Source organism: Stenella coeruleoalba (assembly GCF_951394435.1).
Source record: "Stenella coeruleoalba genome assembly, chromosome: 6".
NCBI lineage: Eukaryota > Metazoa > Chordata > Mammalia > Artiodactyla > Delphinidae > Stenella > Stenella coeruleoalba.
The window spans coordinates 89303410-89327068 of NC_137151.1; the positions used below are offsets into that span (position 1 = coordinate 89303410).

The 23659-nt window shown below is 36.2% G+C and overlaps 1 protein-coding gene across 1 annotated transcript in view; it reads right to left on the reverse strand.

The window, feature by feature from the left end:
* Nucleotides 1-13479: 13479 nt before the first annotated feature.
* HECW2 (HECT, C2 and WW domain containing E3 ubiquitin protein ligase 2) overlaps nt 13480-23659 on the reverse strand; it is a 416399-nt gene continuing 406219 nt past the window's right edge. Inside the window, exon 29 of the mRNA XM_079924631.1 lies at nt 13480-19954. Within this exon, the coding sequence (XP_079780757.1) occupies nt 19843-19954 (112 nt within the window). The 3' untranslated portion in view covers nt 13480-19842. The remainder of the gene's footprint in view (nt 19955-23659) is intronic.

Sequence of the window (23659 nt, forward strand, 5' to 3'; positions counted from 1 at the left end):
CTTAGAGATACAGATGTAGAGAACAAATGTATGGACACCAAGGGGGGAAACTGGTGGGGGAGGGGTGGTGGTGTGATGAATTGGGAGATTGGGATTGACATGTATACACTAATATGTATAAAATAGATAACTAATAAGAACCTGCTGTATAAAAAATAAATAAAATAACATTCAAAAATTCAAAAAAAAGTTTCTTTATTTATTGGCCTATAACTTACATACAAGAATTGATCCTATTTTAAGTGTACAGCTTGATAAAATCTAAATATGTATACATCCTGAAACCACCATCCAGATAAAGAAACAGGACATTACTAGCCCACTAGAGGTTCTTTGCACTTTGTCTCTGTCAATATTCCCAATGCTACCACTATTTATTTTTTTGCCAAAATATATACATATATATATATATAAAACGTTTTTATTGGAGTATAATTGCTTTACAATGGTGTGTTAGTTTCTGCTTTATAACAAAGTGAATCAGTTATACATATACATATATCCCCATATCTCTTCCCTCTTGCGTCTCCCTCCCTCCCTCTCTATCCCATCCTTCTAGCTGGTCACAAAGCACCGAGCTGATCTCCCTGTGCTATGTGACTGCTTCCCACTAGCCATCTATTTTACATTTGGTAGTGTATATATGCCCATTCCACTCTCTCACTTTGTCCCAGCTTACCCTTCCCCCTCCCCGTGTCCTTAAGTCCATTCTCTAGTAGGTCTGCATCTTTATTGCCACCTTGCCCCTAGGTTCTTCATGACCTTTTTTTTTTTTTTTTTTAGATTCCATATATATGTGTTAGCATATGGTATTTGTTTTTCTCCTTCTGACTTACTTCACTCTGTATGAGAGACTCTAGGTCCATCCACCTCACTACAAATAACTCAGTTTCATTCCTTCTTATGGCTGAGTAATATTCCATTGTACATATGTGCCACATCTTTTTATCCATTTGTCTGTTGATGGACACTTAGGTTGCTTCCATGTCCTGGTTATTGTAAATAGATCTGCAACGAACATTGTGGTACATGACTCTTTTGAATTATGGTTTTCTCAGGGTATATGTCCAGTAGTGGGATTGCTGGGTCATATGGTAGTTCTATTTGTAGTTTTTTAAGGAGCCTCCATACTGTCCTCCATAGTGGCTGTATCAATTTACATTCCCACCAACAGTGTATGAGGGTTCCCATTTCTCCACACCCTCTCCAGCATTTATTGTTTGTAGATTTTTTAATGATGGCCATTCTGACTGGTGTGAGATGATATTGCATTGTAGTTTTGATTTGCATTTCTCTAATGATTAATGATGTTGAGCATTCTTTCATGTGTTTGTTGGCAGTCTGTATATCTTCTTTGGAGAAAGGTCTATTTAGGTCTTCTGCCCATTTTTGGATTGCGTTGTTTGTTTTTCTGATATTGAGGTGCATGAGCTGCTTGTAAATTCTGGAGATTAATCCTTTGTCAGTTGCTTCATTTGCAAATGTTTTCTCCCATTCTGAGGGTTGTCTTTTCGTCTTGTTTATGGTTTCCTTTGCTGTGCAAAAGCTTTTAAGTTTCATTAAGTCCCATTTGTTCATTTTTGTTTTTATTTCCATTTCTCTAGGAGGTGGGTCAAAAAGGATCTTTCTGTGATTTATGTCATGGAGTGCTGTGTCTATGTTTTCCTCTAAGAGTTTTATAGTGTCTGGCCTTACCTTTAGGTCTTTAATCCATTTTGAGTTTATTTTTGTGTATGGTGTTAGGGAGTGTTCTAATTTCATTCTTTTACATGTAGCTGTCCAGTTTTCCCAGCACCACTTATTGAAGAGGCTGTCTTTTCTCCATTGTATATTCTTGCCTCCTTTATCAAAGATAAGGTGACCATATGTGTGTAGGTTTATCTCTGGGCTTTCTCTCCTGTTCCATTGATCTATATTTCTGTTTTTGTGCCAGTACCATACTGTGTTGATTACTGCAGCTTTGTAGTATAGTCTGAAGTCTGGGAGCCTGATTCCTCCAGCTCCATTTTTCTTTCTCAAGATTGCTTTGGCTATTTGGGGTCTTTTGTGTTTCCATACAAATTGTGAATTTTTTTGTTCTAGTTCTGTGAAAAATGCCAGTGGTAGTTTGATAGGGATTGCCCAATGCTACCACTATTTTGACTTTGGTCACAACAGGCTCCTGTTGCCTGTTTTTAAACTTTATACTGATGGAGTCTTACAATATGTCCCCTTATATGTCAGGCTTCTGTCTACAGGACTCATCCATGTTGTTGCTTGCAGCAATAATTGATTATTTTTCATCACTGAGTTATATTCCAGTGAATTGATATAAACACAACTTATTCTACTATTGATGGACAATTGCATTATTTCCAGTGTTATTAATAAAGTACTATGAACATTCTTGATTGTGTGTTTTGGCGGGACATACATACTCATTTCTGTTGGATATCCACTCAGAAGTGAAATTGCTGCTCATAGCTATTACAAATGCTTCTGCTTCTTGCATGAATCTGACATGATTCTATTCCTAACTCTCTAGTATCTCAGGAAGATGGGGTTCTCATGTCTGGAAACACAGTGGGTGAAGTAGACTCTCCTCAAAGGATAGAACAGACTCTAACAACTGGCTCATGAATGTGATTGAGGCAAATGGACCCACTGAGAGAGAAGTGGGACATAGCAAAGGGAAAAACATTTCCCCTCTGATCAGAGCCACAGACACCTCCAGCAAAGGGGATACTAATGTCTCATCAAAGCAGGTCCAGAGCAGGATACCAGAGCAGGACTCTTTCATGTAAAGAAGTGCCCACCTCATGTAGCAGGTCAAACACCAGACAATTACCACCACAGTTATCAAATTTTGAGCACTTTTTATATGCCAGTCATAGTACTTCATACTTTATAGAATGCAGTAGTTAGGACTGTTGAGTTGTAAATAACAGAATCCAACCTGATTATTAACAAAGATTAATTCATTTAAATAATAGTTCTTCATTCCGAGATTGCCTTTCTCTTCATGTAGGTGTTAAAATTTATTACATTTCATATAATAATGATAAGAGTGGATGATAATTGCTAATTGTTATTAGTAAATGTTCCTTTCAACCATATGTAAAGCTCATAACACTAAACTATTTCCCTGCCCCCACCAACCAAGTCTTTTACTTTTGGGTTGTATATGGGGCTGAATTTTATTGCCACATGACACCCAGGTGGGAAAGCTACTGCTTCACACCATTCTCTAAAACCTGGGCATTTTCATTCTTTTATCCAAGAATAACCCTAAGGTTCTGATCAATATCCTATTTATTAATGTAGCAAGAATGTTAGGTGAGTTTTATATGATAGTGATATGTCATTATTTACTAAAGTCCATGCTTTATTCAGATTTCCTTAGCATTTACACAATGCCCTTTTTCCATTCCAGGATCCTATCCAGGATACCATTGTGTCTCATTAAGCTCCTCTTGGCTGTGACTATTTCTCTGTTTCTCAGGGTTTTCTTGGTTTTGATAACCTTGATAGTTTTGAGGAGTACAGGTCAGCTATTTTTAGAATGCTCCCATACTGGAATTTGTCTGATGTTTTTCTCTTGGTTGAACTGGGGTTATGGGTTTTGGAGAGACCACAGAGGTAAAGTGGCATTTTTATCACATCATATGAAGGGAACATACCATCCACATGATTTATGACTGTTGATATTGGCCTTGATCACCTGGCTGAGGTAGTGTTTGTCAAGTGTCTTCACTGTGAAGTTTCTCTTTTCCCCTTCCTCATTCTATGCTATGCTCTATGGAAGGGAGTCATTATGCACATCTGACATTTAAGGGCGGAGTATCTACACAAATTACTTGGAACTCTTCTGCATGGAATATTTCTCTCTTCTTCGTTTATTAATTATTCAAGCATTTATTTATCAATATGGACTTACGTATATTTATTTTATATGTTGTAATAGAATTCAGTACAACTTTTTTTTTGCTTGGGTTGTTCTAGATTTGACCATTTGGAGCCATTTCAGTTGGCTCCTTTACCCCTTTGATATACTCCCATTGTTGGTGCTTTTTTTAATTTTTTAAAGTATTTCCTTACTTTGCAGCACTACAAGATGCTCCAGGCTCATCTTATGTTTCCAGAATCAGTCATTTCTCCAAGGAGTAGGGCTAAATTTTTTTTTTAAGACAAATGTTATTCTCTCTTCTGTAACTTTTTTTTTATTATTATTTTTTATTTTTGGCTGTGTTGGGTCTTCGTTGCTGCGCGCAGGCTTTCTCTAGTTGCAGTGAGCGGGGGCTACTCTTTGCTGCAGTGCGCGGGCTTCTCATTGCGGTGGCTTCTCTTGTTGTGGAGCATGGGCTCTAGGCACGCAGGCTTCAGTAGTTGTGGCATGCAGGTTCAGTAGTTGTGGCGCGCAGGCTCTAGAGAGCAGGCTCAGTAGATAGGGTGCACGGGCTTAGTTGCTATGAAGCATGTGGGATCTTCCCAGACCAGGTATGGAACCCATTTCCCCTGCATTGGCAGGCAGATTCTTAACCACTGTGCCACCAGGGAAGTCCTAGGGCTAATTTTTGAAATATGATTTAATATATATGATTTATATCTTAACTAAGGACCTTAGCTCAGGACAGGTCAAAGTCAGCTAGAAAACATTAGTTTACTAGTATGTACATGTACAACCATAACCACACCCAAACAGTGTGGCTTGTTAGAAAAGATCTATACATACCCTCCCACCACAAAACTATTGGCATTTCTTCTTGGTTCCAAGATTCAGACAGCCTGTTATCTTCATTCCTCCTTAAACATTGTTATGAATGTTATAACAGACAGGTTAATTGAAGATGAGAGAAAACAAACCCAAACATTTTAGCTCCTAATCATCAGTAGTATTGTATGAGGAAGAGATTTTGATGACATAGACATTGCTATTCAAACCAATGAGTGCACACCCCAAGATACCCAGTTTCGGCCAGGGATCAGACAAAATCAAAGTGGTATCTTACTGGATCATCACTTTTCTTTTATATCTGGGGCAGTGGGCAAGCAATTGTTATTAAAGCTAATGGGAAACAATTTCTATTTTCAAATTAAAAACAAGTTTGATGATATATGAAAGTTTACTGGAAAGTAAATGAAGCATACATATGATTTTGTATTGGTAGGGCTGACTTAAAGCTATGTTTCTGTATTTGGAGGGTCCTCTATCACTACTGGTGACTTGATGCAACATTTAAGAAACGACAAATAACATACAAGGGAACTCCCATAAGGTTAACAGCTGATTTGTCAGCAGAAGCGCTACAAGCCAGAAGGGAGTGGCATGATATACCTAAAATGATGAAAGGGAAGAAACTACAACCAAGTTTACTCTACCCAGCAAGGATCTCATTCAGATTCAACAGAGAAATCAAAAACTTTACAGGCAAGCAAAAGCTAAGAGAATTCAGCACCACCAAACCAGCTCTAAAACAAATGCTAAAGGAACTTCTCTAAGTGGGAAACACAAGAGAAGAAAAGGACCTACAAAAACAAACCCAGAACAATTAAGAAAATTGTAACAGGAACGTACATATTGATAATTACCTTAAACGTGAATGGATTAAATGCTCCAACAAAAAGACACAGGCTTGCTGACTGGATACAAAAACAAGACCCATATATATGATGTCTACAAGAGACTGACTTCAGACCTGGGGACACATATAGATTGAAAGTGAGGAGATGGAAAAATATATTCCATGCAAATGGAAATCAAAAGGAAGCTGGAGTAGCAATACTCATATCAGATAAAATAGACTTTAAAATAAAGAATGTTACAAGAGATATGGAAGGACACTACATAATGATCAAGGGATCAATACAAGAAGAAGATAAAACAATTGTAAATATATATGCACCCAACATAGGAGCACCTCAATACATAAGGCAACTGCTAACAGCTATAAAAGAGGAAATCGACAGTAACACAATAATAGTGGGGGACTTTAACACCTCACTTACATCAATGGACAGATCAACCAAAATGAAAATAAATAAGGAAACAGAAGCTTTAAATGACACAATAGACCAGATAGATTTAATTGATATTTATAGGACATTCCATTCAAAAACAGAAGATCACACTTTCTTCTTAAGTGTGCATGGATCATTCTCCAGGATACATCACATCTTGGGTCACAAATCAAGCCAGATTAAATTGAAGAAAATTGAAATCATATCAATCATCTTTTTTGACCACAACGCTATGAGATTAGAAATGAATTACAGGGAAAAAAAGGTAAAAAACACAAGCGCATGGAGGCTAAACAACAGAATACTAAATAACCAAGAGATCACTGAAGAAATCAAAGAGGAAATCAAAAAATACCTAGAGACAAATGACAATGAAAGCACGATGATCCAAAACCTATGGGATGCAGCAAAAGCAGTTCTAAGAGGGAGGTTTATAGCTATACAAGTCTACCTCAAGAAACAAGAAAAATCTCAAATAAACAATCTAACCTTACACCTAAAGGAAATAGAGAAAGAAGAACAGACAAAACCCAAAGTCAGCAGAAGGAAAGAAATCATAAAGATCGGAGCAGAAATAAATGAAAGAGAAACAAAGAAAACAATAGCAAAGATCAATAAAACTAAAAGCTGGTTCTTTGAGAAGATAAAAAAAATTGATAAACCATTAGCCAGACTCATCAAGAAAAAGAGGGAGAGGACTGAAATCAATAAAATTAGAAATGAAAAGGAGAAGTTACAACAGACACTGCAGAAATACAAAGCATCCTAAGAGACTACTACAAGCAACTCTATGCTAATAAAATGGACAACCTGCAAGAAATGGACAAATTCTTAGAAAGCTATAACCTTCCAAGACTGAACAAGGAAGAAATAGAAAATTTGAACAGACCAATCACAAGTAATGTAATTGAAACTGCGATTAAAAATCTTCCAACAAACAAAAGTCCAGGACCAGATTGGCTTCACAGGTGAATTCTATCATACATTTAGAGAAGAGCTCACATCCCTCCTTCTCAAACTCTTCCAAAAAATTCCGGAGGAAGGAACACTCCCAAACTCATTCTATGAGGCCACCATCACCCTGATACCAAAACCAGACAAAGATACTACAAAAAAAGAAAATTACAGACCAATATCAGTGATGAATATAGATGCAAAAACCCTCAATAAAATAGTAGCAAACAAAATCCAACAACACATTAACAGGATCATACACCTTGATCAAGTGGGATTTAACCCAGGGATGCAAGGATTCTTCAATATACACAAATCAATCAATGTGATACACCATATTAACAAATTGAAGAAGAAAAACCATATGATCATCTCAATAGATGTAGAAAAAGCTTTTGACAAAATTCAACACCCATTTATGATAAAAACTCTCCAGAAAGTGGGCATAGAGGGAACCTACCTCAACATAATAAAGGCCATATACGACAAACCCACAGCAAACATCATTCTCAATGGTGAAAAACGGAAAGCATTTCCTCTAAGATCAGGAACAAGACAAGGATGTCCATCTCATCAGTATTATCCAACATAGTTTTGGAAGTCCTAGCGATGGCAATCAGAGAAGAAAAAGAAATAAAAGGAATATAAATTGGAAAAGATGAAGTAAAACTGTCACTGTTTGCAGATGACATGATACTATACACAGAGAATCCTCAGGATGCCACCAGAAAACTAGAAGAGCTAGTCAATGAATTTGGTAAAGTTGAAGGATACAAAATTAATGCACAGAAACCTCTTGCATTCCTATACACTAATGATGAAAAATCTGAAAGAGAAATTAAAGAAACACTCCCATTTACCACTGGAACAAAAAAAATAAAGTACCTAGGAATAAACCTACCTAGAGAAAAGACCTGTATGCAGAAGACTATAAGCCACTGATGAAAGAAATGAAAGATGATACCAACAGATGGAGAGATATACCATGTTCTTGGATTGGAAGAATCAATATTGTGAAAATGACTATACCACCCAAAGCAATCTACAGATTCAGTGCAATCCCTATCAAATTACCAATGGCATTTTTTTACAGACCTAGAACAAAAAAAATCTTAAAATTTGTATGGAGTCACAAAAGACCCTGAATAGCCAAAGCAGTCTTGAGGGAAAAAAGCAGAGGTGGAGGAATCAGACTCCCTGACTTCAGACTATACTACAAAGCTACAGTAATCAAGACAATATGGTACTGGCACAAAAACAGAAATATAGATCAATGGAACAAGATAGAAAGCCCAGAGATAAACCTATGCACCTATGCTCAACTAATCTATGACAAAAGAGGCAAGGATATACCATGGAGAAAAGAGAGTCTCTTCAATAAGTGGTGCTGGGAAAACTGGACAGCTGCATGTAAAAGAATGAAATTAGAACACTCCCTAACACCATACACAAAAACAAACTCAAAATGGATGCAAGACCCAAATGTAAGATCGGACACTATAAAATCTTAGAGGAAAACATAGGAAGAACACCCTTTGACATAAATCACAGCAAGATCTTTATTATCCACCTCCTAGAGTAATGGAAATAAAAACAAAAATAAACAAATGGGACCTAATGAAACTTCAAAGCTTTTGCACAGCAAAGGAAACCATAAACAAGACCAAAATACAACCCTCAGAATGGGAGAAAATATTTGCAAATGAAGCAACTGACAAAGGATTAATCTCCAAAATTTACAAGCAGCTCATGCAGCTCAACAACAAAAAAAACAAACAACCCAATCCAAAAATGGGCAGAAGACCTAAATAGACCTTTCTCCAAAGAAGATATACAGACTGCCAACAAACACATGAAAGAATGCTCAACATCATTAATCATTAGAGAAATGCAAATCAAAACTACAATGAGATATCATCTCACACCAGTCAGAATGGCCATCATCAAAAAATCTAGGAAGAATAAATGCTGGAGAGGGTGTGGAGAAAAGGGAACACTCTTGCACTGCTGGTGGGAATGTGAATTGGTTGAGCCACTATGGAGAACAGTATGGAGGTTCCTTAAAAAACTCAAATAGAACTACCATACGACCCAGCAATCCCACTACTGGGCATATACGCTGAGAAAACCAAAATTCAAAAAGAGTCATGTACCAAAATCTTCATTGCAGCTCTATTTACAATAGCCCGGAGTTGGAAACAACCTAAGTGCCCATCATCGGATGAATGGATAAAGAAGATGTGGCACATATATACAATGGAATATTACTCAGCCATAAAAAGGAACGAAATTGAGCTATTTGTAATGAGGTGGATAGACCTAGAGTCTGTCATACAGAGTGAAGTAAGTCAGAAAGAAAAAGACAAATACCGTATGCTAATACATATATATGGAATTTAAGGGAAAAAAATGTCATGAAGAACCTAGGGGTAAGACAGGAATAAAGATGCAGACCTACTGGAGAACGGACTTGAGGATATGGGGAGGGGGAAGGGTGAGCTGTGACAGGGCAAGAGAGAGTCATGGACATATACACACTAACAAACGTAGTAAGGTAGATAGCTAGTGGGAAGCAGCCGCATGGCACAGGGATATTGGCTCGGTGCTTTGTGACAGCCTGGAGGGGTGGGATAGGGAGGGTGGGAGGGAGGGAGACACAAGAGGGAAGACATATGGGAATATATGTATAACTGATTCACTTTGTTATAAAGCAGAAACTAACACACCATTGTAAAGCAATTATACCCCAATAAAGATGTTAAAAAAAAAAAGACAATATGGTACTGGCACAAAAACAGAAATATAGATCAATGGAACAAGATAGAAAGCCCAGAGATAAACCTATGCACCTATGGTCAACTAATCTATGACAAAAGAGGCAAGGATATACCATGGAGAAAAGAGAGTCTCTTCAATAAGTGGTGCTGGGAAAACTGGACAGCTGCATGTAAAAGAATGAAATTAGAACACTCCCTAACACCATACACAAAAATAAACTCAAAATGGATGCAAGACCCAAATGTAAGATCGGACACTATAAAATCTTAGAGGAAAACATAGGAAGAACACCCTTTGACATAAATCACAACAAGATCTTTATTATCCACCTCCTAGAGTAATGGAAATAAAAACAAAAATAAACAAATGGGACCTAATGAAACTTCAAAGCTTTTGCACAGTAAAGGAAACTATAAACAAGACAAAAAGACAACCCTCAGAATGGCAGAAAATATTTGCAAATGAATCAACGGACAAAGGATTAATCTCCAAAATATATAAACAGCTCATGCAGCTCAATAATAAACAAACAAACAATGCAATCCAAAAATGGGCAGAAGACCTAAATAGACATTTCTACAAAGAAGACATATAGATGGCCAAGAAGCACATGAAAAGCTGCTCGACATCACTAACTATTAGAGAAATGCAAATCAAAGCTACAATGAGGTATCACCTCACACCAGTCAGAATAGGCATCATCAGAAAATCTACAAACAACAAATGCTGGAGAGGGTGTGGAGAAAAGGGAACCCTCTTGCACTGTTGGTGGGAATGTAAATTGATAGAGTCACTATGGAGAACAGTATGGAGGTTCCTTAAAAAACTAAAAATAGAATTACCATATGATCGAGCAATCCCAGTACTGGGCATATACCCAGAGAAAACCATAATTCAAAAAGACACATGCACCCCAATGTTCACTGCAGCACTATTTACAATAGCCAGGTCATGGAAGCAACCTAAATGCCCATCAACAGACGAATGGATAAAGAAGTGTACATATATACAATGGAATATTACTCAGCCATAAAAAGGAACGAACTTGGGTCATCTGTAGAGACGTGGATGGATCTAGAGACTGTCATACAGAGTGAAGTAAGTCAGAATAGAAGAACAAATATCGTATATTAACACATATATGTGGAACCTAGAAAAATGGTACAGATGAACCAGTTTGCAGGGCAGAAATTGAGACACAGATGTAGAGAACAAACGTATGGACACCAAGGGTGGAAAGTAGCTGGGGGTGGAGGTAGGGGTGTGATGAATTGGGCTATTGGGATTGACATGTACACACTGATGTGGATAAAATTGATGACTCATAAGAATCTGCTGTATAAAAAAAAAGAAAAAAAAAAGAAATGTTGACATGGTTTCCTGATTGAAACTGGAACGACAGTAAATCTGCACCAACTGGTGAACAGTTCTTTAACCAACAGTCAAAAATGGTTTGTTTTGTTGTTTTGTTCTGGCAGAGGCAGGGAGAGGGATATGTTGGCAATGTCATGAGAAGGTTCAAGAATTTGGATTTGCGTTCCATTTTCCAATGCCAACTAAATACCAACTAGACGTGAATTATTATACTATCCAAGTATTTTGTGTTGCAAGAGGTAGTATTTTATAACAATATTATAAATTGTCAAAGAAATATATATTTGACAATGATTTATGGCTTGGAAATTGCTGGCTTTTCCTTTCTAAATGAATAGTCAGTTCATTAAACTAGACATCATCTAAACATCTTTTGAGATGACCTATAATGATGGGGCAAATAAAATAAGTGAAATTCATTTCTATCAATATATATATTATGTTTTTATCAGATATTCTCATTTCAATTTATTATTGTTACTCCAAAGTTTACTTTCGTTGACAAATGGAATACTAGTCAACCTAGTATCTATTTAGAAGAAAGTATCTGTTTAGAGGGAAAAAAAGTCATTAATAAAGTTTTTTGATCAAGAAAAAGTGGAAGGTATGAAGAAAAACACTTTTCCATTCCTTGATAAAGGGGTTAAATGCTTTCTGGTTAAAGGGTTAAATAAAAAAACATCAAGAAAGACTTCCTGGGGGCAATTAGCAGGATGGTGGGAATTATGCATTGTTAAAACATTCACTAAGTAGGTTTCAGGTTTTATTAAAACAATATAATGAAGGTAGATAAATTTATCATAACGAAAGCACACTGAGGTCAAAGGTTACACAGGGAACATTATGACACAATAACCAGGAAGTCAGTGTCATAGATTAATCTCTTGCTCTTCTCTTTCAATAATAATGTCAAACTTTAGTCAGTTATAAAGGATGAGTCTTTGCTTAACTGTTCTCATGTGATACAGGAAATTCATTTCTAGTTTAAAATATAGAATAGAGCTTAATGGCACATCTGTTTCACAAAATCTTGACATGGATCCTCAACTTATATGAATTAACACGATGAATTGATTTTCAGAATGATACTGGTGGGTTTCCCTGATGGCACAGTGGTTAAGAATCCGCCTGCCAATGCAGGGGACAAGGATTCAAGCCCTGGTCCGGGAAGATCCCACATGCCGCAGAGCAACTAAGCCTGTGCGCCACAACGACGGAGTCTGCTTGCGCTCTAGAGCCTGCAAGTCACAACAGTTGAACCCGCGTGCCACAACTACTGAAGCCCGTGCACCTAGAGCCCATGCTCCACAGTAAGAGAAGCCACCGCAATGAGAAGTCCATGCACCGCAGCAAAGAGTAGCCCCTGCTCGCTGCAACTAGAGAAAGCCCATGCTCAGCAACGAAAACCCAATGCATCCAAAAATAAATAAATAAAATAAATTTATAAAAAAGAAGGAAAGAAAGAAAGATACCAGCAAACACAGATCATTTTCAAGTACATCATTTAGTGAGTATCTGCCATTACAGCATATATTTGCCTTTTTCCTTTCCCCATCTCTTCGTATTAACTGCCATATCACAGTAATGTTTTATTTATTTGGTCAGTTCATTCATATTACCAATCAAGTATAAAGTAACATTACTGAGTAAATCAAGGGTTCCAAACTGGGGGACCTGCAAGCAAATTCAACCTACAGACATATTTGCTTTGATCCACCCAGTATTAAAGAGATCTAGAAACGCCATATAAAAATTTAGATTTCTGGATTTCTCTTATTAAACCAACTGGCCTGAGTCTTTCAACACTGACCTGAATCTCATGTGACTCGAATCTGCTGGAGCAAAATATGAGAATGCCTCCTTTAGGTAAACCCCACCACACTCTGTTGCTTACACCCAGCCAGTTTCATTCATTAAATACCTACTTGGCCCCTGCAGGCTTGTGAATATGTGACCCCTCGATTAGACTGATGTGGGTGGTAGTGGTGGTGGTGGTGTGCATATGTGGTTATGAAGTAAGCATGCAACCAAGATGGTTTAACAAAGTCTCAACCCATGTGACTTCAGAGATTATGATTTGTGTTAAATCATTTCTTTAACAGTAATTTATGGCCTATCAAATAGTAAAATAATCTTTTAGGGATAAACAAAATAGATTCCTACTTATAAATATCATGAAAAGAGAACTTCCTGTCTACACAAAGCTGCATACTAATCCCATGAGAACTTTATCCCTACTTTCTCTTCCCTCTTGAGTTTTTTCCTCCCCAAATATATCACAGAAAAATCATAATCTATTTTTTTAAAGAAGATTTATTTTGGATTAAGTGATTTCATGATGCAACATGGTTTTAAACAAAAATAGAGATCAGTATGAAAATAAAACAAATTGTACACATTAAAATATCTTTCCCTCAAAGCATTTCAGAGTCATAAAAAAATACAACACAAAAGTCAGGGGTTCAGGTTAGGATAAGAATACAGAAAACAAACAACAAGTCTACATTTCAGAGTCCCAGGCTCCATTTAATACCACCCACGATTCATTTCTAGGATGTCAACAGTCTGTATTATTTGCTTGGGAAAAAAATAAAGATGAAATTGAAATATAAGGTGAAATGAAAGCTGTATAATTTCAGTGTCAATAGCAAATACTTCCCATTATTATTCTCTATTAAAAGTCACATTGAATAAATATAAAGCTTAAATCAACTCAACAAAAATAGAAACATAACTATTAATTGTGACATGGTGTAATAGACACAATGGGTGGAGTTGGTGAAAAGAAATTGGAAGGCTTAAAAAAATACACGACCCGTGCTCTACGTCTTAGAAATAAATGTGTTTTTCTTTTACAGAGCCTTAATATTAAAAAGTAAGCATTATTATAAAATTAGATTAATACTTTCAGTAAGAGGCAAGAGAGATGCATGTATTTTTATTTATTTATTTTGGAATGCCTGCATCCCTATTATAAAAACATGTAATCTTATGCACTTTCCAACATATAACAGCCTCCACTTTACTTATGATATCATATAAAGAAAAATAGGTTGTAATAACATCTTTTAGAGCATTAGGGTCCTAAAAGAACATTCATTTTGTGTGTTTCTTGGTTAGTCCTTCCAAGGTATTTCTTGAACATTATCCATCCTTTTTTTTATAGAAGGTGATAGTAACCAAGAGTTTACTAATGGTTCCTTACCTACATCAGTAATCGCTGATTCAGTTTGAATCATACACTATACCTATCAACACTCCTGAGGGCTGTAATATCTTAAAAGAAAATTGGATAGAAAGATATCACCTGCCCAAGGCCACTAGATGTAAAAATCACATATTTAAATTTAATTTTCCTGTGTTCCCCAGAAACCGTACAAGTAGGCCCTTCCAATTCTGCTGAACTGTTTGATCATGAAAGCCCAATAAACTACCTAACAGATTAAATCTAAGCAAATGTATTTCAGTCTTGATGAATTTCTCAAAAAAACTGGAAACACTTATTAGGTCTCCATTTGCAATTCAGTAACCTAATGCTTAGGTTTCTGCTTTTAAGATGAACAGTGAACATTTAAGTTACCATTAGAAACCAAGAAAAATGTCTCAAAAACGATTGTAACTTCAAAGAATGTCTGCTAAAAAACAAATTAGGCAAAATAAATGTGTCAAGCAACAACACCCTCTCTCATTTTTCCCATACAAAGTTCAGTAATAGTAACGATAATTCTTAAATTAAAAATAGTCCACAACATAATTTAATGCTAAATTGTTGAATCTCCTGATTGAGCTACGGTTAGCTTTATTACTTTGGGGCTAAGTTCTGTTTTGCAACACATAAAATATTATCAACCTACTTAAGTTATAAAATAAGGGTATTTCCCACCAGGTAGATTACCAAGCAGTGCTCTCATTAGGCCGCACGGCATTCTTCTCTAAGTCAGAAACCAAAGTATATGTTCCTATACCCACCAGCAAGCCCTAAGATGATCCTTCCATCTTGGCTTTAACTTTCCCTCTGCTACAGTCCGGTGGACTGCTCTGATACGGGTAGTGCACACACATTACGTATCCTTTGTGCCAGCTCCTTGGAATGCAGTTGCCACTCCTGAATCTTCAAGGCTGGTCAATAATTAGCACTACATTCTTGGCAGGGGTCAGGGAGGGAGGGAGGCACCACTGCTGGGCTCCTCTTTTCTGATTTTTGTTTCTATCATCCTTCTAGTGGGCAGCAAGTTGTTGGCCTTAAGCCACAATTCAGAAAGCTTGACATCGCTGACATTTCTTTGCTTCCATATTAGAAAAGCATATCTATCTAGAAAACACAATCGAACTAGAAAGGTAATAGTTTTTGCAAAATTAGGATCTATCTGAAAGTGACATTCTCATTAATTTAAACTCAAATTTTATAGAAGGTGTCTAAGATTTAGAGTGTTTTCATTCATCAATTAAATCAGAAAAAAGGTAAGACAGCACAAAAGGGCCTGAAAGTCAGATTCAGTTTGAGGATGAGGCGTGTTCTTTATTTGTGTTTTTTTCTACGCAGGGTGATAGGTATCTTGTAATGATGGTATAGCATCATTTCATCCACAGTGGGAATTTTCCGAATTGGGTTGGATTGGAAGAAAGACTTTAAGGCTCTTCGTTCTCAGATGTTTGCCTTAGAAGTAGTCAAATCATAAATACAATTCGTGCAGATAGAAAAAAAAAAGTTGGAGGAATGTGAGGAGGACAGAGAGGAAATGAGAACCTGTAGTAGTTCCTTCATCCACGTCACTGGAACTCAGCTATCAGGGTTTTCTAGATCCATCCTTGTCCAAAATTAAAAAATAAAATCAGGCTTCTAATTAAAGTGTTTTTTCATTACTTTGCTTCCAAATAATATTTGAGAAAACTAAACTTACTATACTATATAAATCCACCAAAAGCAATCAAACTTTGCAGTTTGTTTTTAATTTCTCATAACAAGTAGTAAAATGGAAACATTAAGAATATGCGGAGTTTTTCCATGAATATGCTAATTTCTTCATGGACTTTTCAGAAGGTGTCACATTTTAAGACTGTTTGAAAAAATGAGAGTTTGGGTAGACAAAGCAGCTTGTAAACTTCACTGAAATTGGAATAGCTTGGTAGAAACATTAGTCTCCACATTTCTCGAGATGAAACCTAGAACTGTAGCTGTAAAGTACTAAAATTGATCTCACAAGCCACCTGTGAAAATCAGCCTCAATCCAGATGGGACCTGATACCTTCTACCCCACAGAGTGTGAAGATCAAGAGAGACTAAGCACTTAAAAGTGCTTATCAACTGTAAAGCGCTGTTCAAACATATTCTACCGTTACTGTTAATCATTTGAATGCAGGTTTTTTTTAAACTTCTGATTGTTAAGCAAGTACAACAAATTTTCCTTCATTTATTACAGAACTTCTACTTAATTATAAACACAATATATGGTAGAAAATTGTGACCGCACTTCTTTGACCAAGATCCACTCATTTTGTGCACAAGAAAAAAGTTTTGACCCCAGTGGTGGATGGGCTCAAGGACTGGGATTTTTCACACTGAAAACCAAAGGTACATTGTAGTGCAGATGAAGGGAAACTACTGAACTTAATTTTGGCATTTTTTGGGTAATTTGAAGATCCTTGAGTTGGTCCTTCACAGTTCAGCTCGCCACCTGCACACTTTAAACTCTGTGTGTAAACACACTCTGGGCTTCCACACTTGACCAGTATCACCACACTGTTACATGCCATTAGTTACCAACAGAAAGAACATTTATATGATTTTTTTTTAGCCACAGTATCTCCCACGTATGAACCCTTCACTGGAACCCCCAGATGGAGCAAGCCATTCTCTCCTCATTCCTTGACTGTAGAACATACCAAATTTTATTTAAAATACTTTCTTTGAACCTTGGTGTCTACCCCACTAGGCTGTGAGCTTCTTGAGGCAGATTTTTGAATCTTGCAGCTCCATCATCAAACACAGTGGCTGGCACAGAGTGAATGCCAATAGTGGGCCTCTTCTCTCACCTAACAGAAGCTCTGCATACATATTTGATGTATCGTGACTGTCTTTTATAGCATAAGCATCACTTATGAGTTTCTTAAAGAAAACAAGATCAGACAGCCAAATTATCTAGGTTCATAGTCCAGAAGAAAATATTTACAGATATTTCTATTTGTAGAGTATATTAAAGTCTAATTTATTCTGTGGAAATGTTATTTAATATTTTAAACAGTTATTATTGGACTCTTTCACTAATGAATAATAATAGATCAGTTATCATGGTGTTCTGATGTGAGAGGTCCATCTTGGATAATTCCCAATTCTGAGAATGGCAGCAGCTAGACGATTATACTGGTATTTGGAAAGAAGCTGGATGCCTTAACAAAGAAGTATATTGGCTAAAAATAACTAAAGAGAGATATTTTATTTCAAATCTCTTTTACCTAATAATGTGTAATATGGTAACAAAGTGTCACAAACCAAAATGCAAGCTGACATGGTCTATGAAAATATTTTTGAAAGAAATGCAACCTTCTATATCAGCTGCTTAGAGAATGCCAGCTCTGAAACATCTTATATACCATCAAAAATGTGTGTTTTTTTTTTAAAAAAAGCATGTTATACTATTTTTCCCTATAATGAAAAAAATACAAGTAAAAATAGTTTGTAAGATTAAATATATACTTATATTCATGATAAGTAAGTACAAACTAACATTTCCAGTTCAAATTTTTTGCTGTTTCTTTCTGATACAATTATAGTACACAGATAAATCTTTCCTTCTTATTTCCAGATTTCTGAAACCTTTTCCCCAGAATGTTTCTCCACACCATAGTACTTGCCTTTAGAGCAGGAATGCAACATGAGTGGTATTCCTCCTGAGGGTCCCAATAATAAATGTAGCTTAACCAACAGTGAAATCAGTTCTTACAAACCACCTATGAAAACCATGCATTTAACCTCCATAAAATGTAGGATTGCCAACACCTCATAATAGGAATTCCATGGTTGCTTATAAATACAGTTCTCGAAGAAGTATTTGGGCAATGCCTGTAATACCATAGGCTGGCAAACCAAATGTTTAATCCAATGATTTTATTACCTTCAATTTAAGTTCACTCTATTGAACACCTGATTAGTTACGACCGTAAGTCAAGAAATAAACAAGGATGTGGAATAATCCCAAAGCAATAAAAATGAAGAACACCCTCTGATAAACTAAGCAAAAATAACTTTAGTGATGTCATGCAGTTTCTGAGATATCATAGAAAAATTGTTTCTTAATATTGATAAGAAAATTATGCATCAGTGAAAATGTAGGCTTAGAAATATAGTACTGAGAGTTTCAATTTGTGATGTCTTCACTGATGAGGGAAAATGGAATTCTTATCACTAAAGAGAGCTGATCTCTTGGGTGTTTCTGATGGCTCCCTAACTGAGCTTAGTGTTTAATGATGCTGTACAAATAAAAAGCAGTGGGGGAAATACGAAATATATGTATTAAATGCCATCCTGAAAAGTATTTGATGGATGGAAGAGAGTCTAATGCATTTTAAATAAATGCATATCATACTATCACATAGAGTGAATCTTAAAAAATTATTACTTAGATGCACAGTCCTTGTAGTGGTAGACATGGCACTGTGAAGAAAGTTTGATTTAGAAGCTATTTTCTATTATACTTGTCAAGTGATGGAGTTGCTGTTAGTCATATTGTAATGTCCCTTCAACTTTGGTACATTCAGTGCAAAATATTTTGGGGAATTTTTTTGTACCTTTATAAATATAAAAGGCCCTTTTGTTCCCTTTGAGAGTGCTTAAAAGGATACATATTAGCATGATGCCCTAGTAAGCATGGAACACGAAAATGGAACAGATGATACGTACAGTATGATAGGTAGGTTCTTATATACATCTTAGAGAACATAAATATAATGAACTTATAAAAAATAAACAGAACTCACTGTGTACTTTTTCCTGATATGCTGTGATTAATTGCTAGTTATTTTAAAACTGTTTTCATGCATTATAAAGCATAAAATCTGTCATTAGTAATTCACTGAATAACAGTTTGTCTTCGGCCATAATTACACACATACCACTTTGCATATACATTGTCACAGACCACCTTATTGCAAATCTTTAAGGTTACCTCATATTGACTTGGTTTCATTTTCACTGTGTCCCATGAAAGCTGAAACCTATGGTGCACACCATGCAGGCACTCATAAGCAAGAAAATGAATATTCTGTTATAACTTAGGGCTTAAATGAATGTATTTTCAGGAGATATATTTGTTTTTATTGTATTATTTAACTTGCACTAATTTGGAGATTGGGCCAAGTGCTGCCAGTTTGGCTTGAATCATGTTCAAAGGTAAGTTTCAAGATTCTCCTGAGTCTCTAAAAGTTATCATGGAGCTGATCGTGTACAGGTTCATCTTCGTCTTGGAACATAACAAATGGAAAAAAGCTTGGCAGTCAAGAACTGTTGATTGAAAGATTGTTGGGTGGTTCCCTGGGCATCAAGCTCACCCAAATCCTTCCAAGAGTACTCATCACCACTATCCAGTCCCCAAATGTGACAGAACACGTGTTCCTGGAAAATAACAGCACTCAGCTTTACTCTAATGGAAGTGTACTCTTGAAACTTCCAATGTTCAGCCATTCTTCTAGAGGGCAGCTTCTGGAATTGCCTGTCTACACGGAGCGGGGCATTGTGCCTCCAGGTCACTCAAGTCCAAAGGTACTGGTCTCTTCAACTGCTGTCAAGAGTTTTTCATAAAGCATGGAGAAGGATGGGTACGGAGGGAGATCCAGACGGTTAAAACAAGTGTGAGCTCTGCAAACAGAAGAAGCAGTACAGAGTTCAGAACGCTTTGAGTGAAACGATATTGTTTCTCTGTGTGTCTGCCTGTGCTTGTCTTTCATATTCAAATGGGTTTGTTGCCAATTTTCACATTCCTTTTGGAAACACTTTGAAAACGTTTCGACTTGAAAAATTCAGAATTGAATTTCTTTAAGGGAAATAGGATCTTTAAAAAATATTTTCCTTACATTTTCACAACCGTTTAAAATCCATATTACATACATATCACTAATTGTTTAGTTGTCTAAGAATTACAAAGACAAGTTTGAATGTTTGTTTCTCTTCTGATGTTAGATTTTTTTTTTTCCTAAAAGACATGACTATAAACTCTTGCAAAGTAATTCATTTTCAGAGTTGGCATTTGCCTGAAAGTCTCTCAAAAAATCTACGGTTTTCCATTTTTTCATTTTGTTGGTCAGGGAAGAGCACTGAGTGTCTCTGAAGACCTGCAGACACGCCTCATGGCTTAGAGTTTTGGGAAATTCCCTGGCTGGACTTTCCTGTCGAAGTCAGTAGACCATTGTTACTTCTTTGACTCCAGTGCTATAATCTGTTTTCTCCTAATTCACAATGCAAAATAATGGCCATTTAAATCATTACATTACATTCTTTTTAGAAATACCTCCCCTTTTGCCAAGATAGGAAAAAAATATGCTTTCCTGTTATTTGCACCTGAATCACAATAAAAAATAGACAGTCTCCAAATAGTACATCTTATCAGGAAGTAAATCTGCCCTTTTGACATGAAATAGGAAGCATTTTATTTGGAATGTACAACAGTTTGTTTGGGGAGCTAAACAACTTTGACTTTAAAAAAATGCTCCTGAATTAATATGGAATTTTGGGAGCTGTGATTTTTAACAGGCTGTTTTTACAAAGTCACGTTTAAGTTTTTATTCTTATAAATTACTTTAATACTAATGAAATATAGTTATACTGCTAGATGCAGCATAGTGTCATGGGAAGATCAGAGATCTACAGTTGGATAGACTTGGGTTTGAATTTCAGCTCTGCCAACGAGTTGTGCAATTTGCAGTGAGTTATTAAAAATCTGCCACTCAGTTTTCTCACCTATAAAATCAGAATCGTATCATTTGTTTCAGAAGGATATGAGGATTAAATGAAATCACAGAAACATGCTTAATACAATGCCTGGCTCACAGTGTTTGACCATTTAATAAGATATATATTGTTAGCTACATTTCATTACCATCAAAAAGATTTACTCCAATTGCATTCATTAAACTGCCAAAAGATAATCATGACTCGTGGCAACTATGGGATAACAGAGATGATAAAGCAGGTGTGTGGCCACATGGCTTATTAGAAACAGTAACTCGAAGGGGCTCTGTTATATTAGAAAAATAAAGATCTTCCTCAACTTACAATGGGGTTACATCTTGGTAAACCCCTCGTAAATTGAAAATATAAGTCAAAAATGCATTTAATACACCTACCCTACCAAATATCATAGCTTAGCCTAGACTACCTTGCACATTCTCAGAACACTTACATTAGCCTACAGTTGGGCAACATCAGCTAACACAAAGTCTCTTTTATAATAAAGAGTTGAATATCTCATGTAATTTATTGACTATTGTACTGAAAGTGAAAAACAGAATGTTTGTATGGGTACAGAATGGTTGTATGTGTATAGTTTTTTTACCCTCGTGATCACGTGGCTGACTGGGAGCTGAGGCTCACTGACACTGTCCAGCATCATGAGAGAGTGTGGCACTGAATATTGCTACCCTGGGAAAAGATCAGGATTCAAAATTGGAAATATGATTTCTACTGAAAGTGTATCACTTTCACACCACTGTAAAGTCGAAAAATTGTAAGTCAAACCCTCGTAAGTCTGAGACTGTCTGTACCAGTTTTAGGACACAGAGATAGAACTGGCTCAGAGTTTACAACTCTTGTTATTACAAACTCTAGAATATATTGGGGGAAAATCACCTAATCAGTCTTTGCAAGCAAACACTTTCTTTGATATAATAAACCACTTCAGAATTGCATTTAACATAATCCATATTACACCTTCCTTACGCCAGAGCCTCAACTTGGGTCTCAAGAACAATGTTTTACTTTTTAAAAAACTGAACTAGCATACTGAAAGTCTTAGGAATGGTTTAAATATCTATCTTGTATAAAACATTGGTGTAAGAAGATTAACTGAAGACTTAAATCTGTCATAGGGAAAGGGGAGGAAGAAGAGAAGTATGTTTTGAATGTAATTATCATCCAGACTTTGTGTGTCAGATGACACATAACATTCATTATCCCATTAGACTAAAGACGATACTTCTTTTAGATGCAATTTAAACATTTTCATTTCTTTGGTTACCAACAAGGCTGAGAACCTCTCCCCAAGTCAGCTTGTTTGTAACATTTCCCATTTTGTGATCTACATGTTCATCTCCTTTGTGATCTACACGTTCATCCCCTTTGCCCATTTATCTTTTCTTTAAAAATTGTTTTTGTGATAAGATACCCACCACACAGAATGTATCACCTTCACCATCACCAAGTACACAGCTCTGTGGCATTAAGTACATTCACATTGTTCTGCAACCAACACCACCATCCATCTCTAGAACTTCTTCCTCTTTCCAAACTGAAACTTTGTACCCACTGAACACTAACTCCTGTTCTCTCCCGCCCTTGCAACCACCATTCTTTTTCCCATCTCTATGAATTTGACTACTCTAAAAACCTCATGTGAGTGGCATCATACAGTATGCGTCCTTTGTGACTGGCTTATTTCGCTTAGCATTTTCCAGGCCCACTTTGTAGCATGGGTCAGAATTTCCCTTCTTTTTAAAGCTGAATAATATTCTATTGTTTGTATATACTACATTTTGTTAATCCATTCATCCATTGATGGACACTTGGGTTGTTTCCATCTTTTGACTATTGTAAAAAAGTGCTGTTACGAACACGGGTTCCAATTTTCCTACATCCTCACTGACACTTGTTATTTTGTGGGGTTTTTTTTTTTTTTGATAATAGCCATCCTAATGAGCGTGAAGTCAACTTATTTAAAACTTCAGGATTTCTTATTGATTTGTAAGAAATACTACAAAATAAAGAGATTAATTCTTGTTTATCTCTAGCTAATCTCTTCCAGCCTGTTCACCTTTTTATTTAGTTATGCATTTTATTTACAGAGCAATATTAATCTGGTTACTTGTTACCCATTTTTGACACATTGTCTTTCTTCAGCATGTTGCTGTGATAAGAAATGTTGAAAAGATGATCGCTAATGTTTACACCTAATAGAAGGTTTTCATTGCCTGTTTTTTTCTTTTGGTAGTGCTGGTATATGAAAGAGTGTGACAGATAAACTTTCGGGACAACTCTTAAAAGAGTAACTCATTTTATACAGTTGTAATCTTGAATAGATACGTGTGAATTCATTTTTGTGAACTGAATCATACTGGTAAACTAGGAAGTAAAATAATTCAAGCAAACTCTTTATCTAGGTAAGCAATAATCCATAATTAATGTTTTATTTGCTTAGGACAGGACAGGACTGTAGGTGTAGTATATCTATCACATGGTAGTTAAGCCTGTTCCTTCCCTCTTGATAACCAAATACCTTCCCTTAACTGAAGGTTAATTTTACCTAGTCAAGAATTAACAAAATGGCCACATACATGAGAATGAGAATTCATA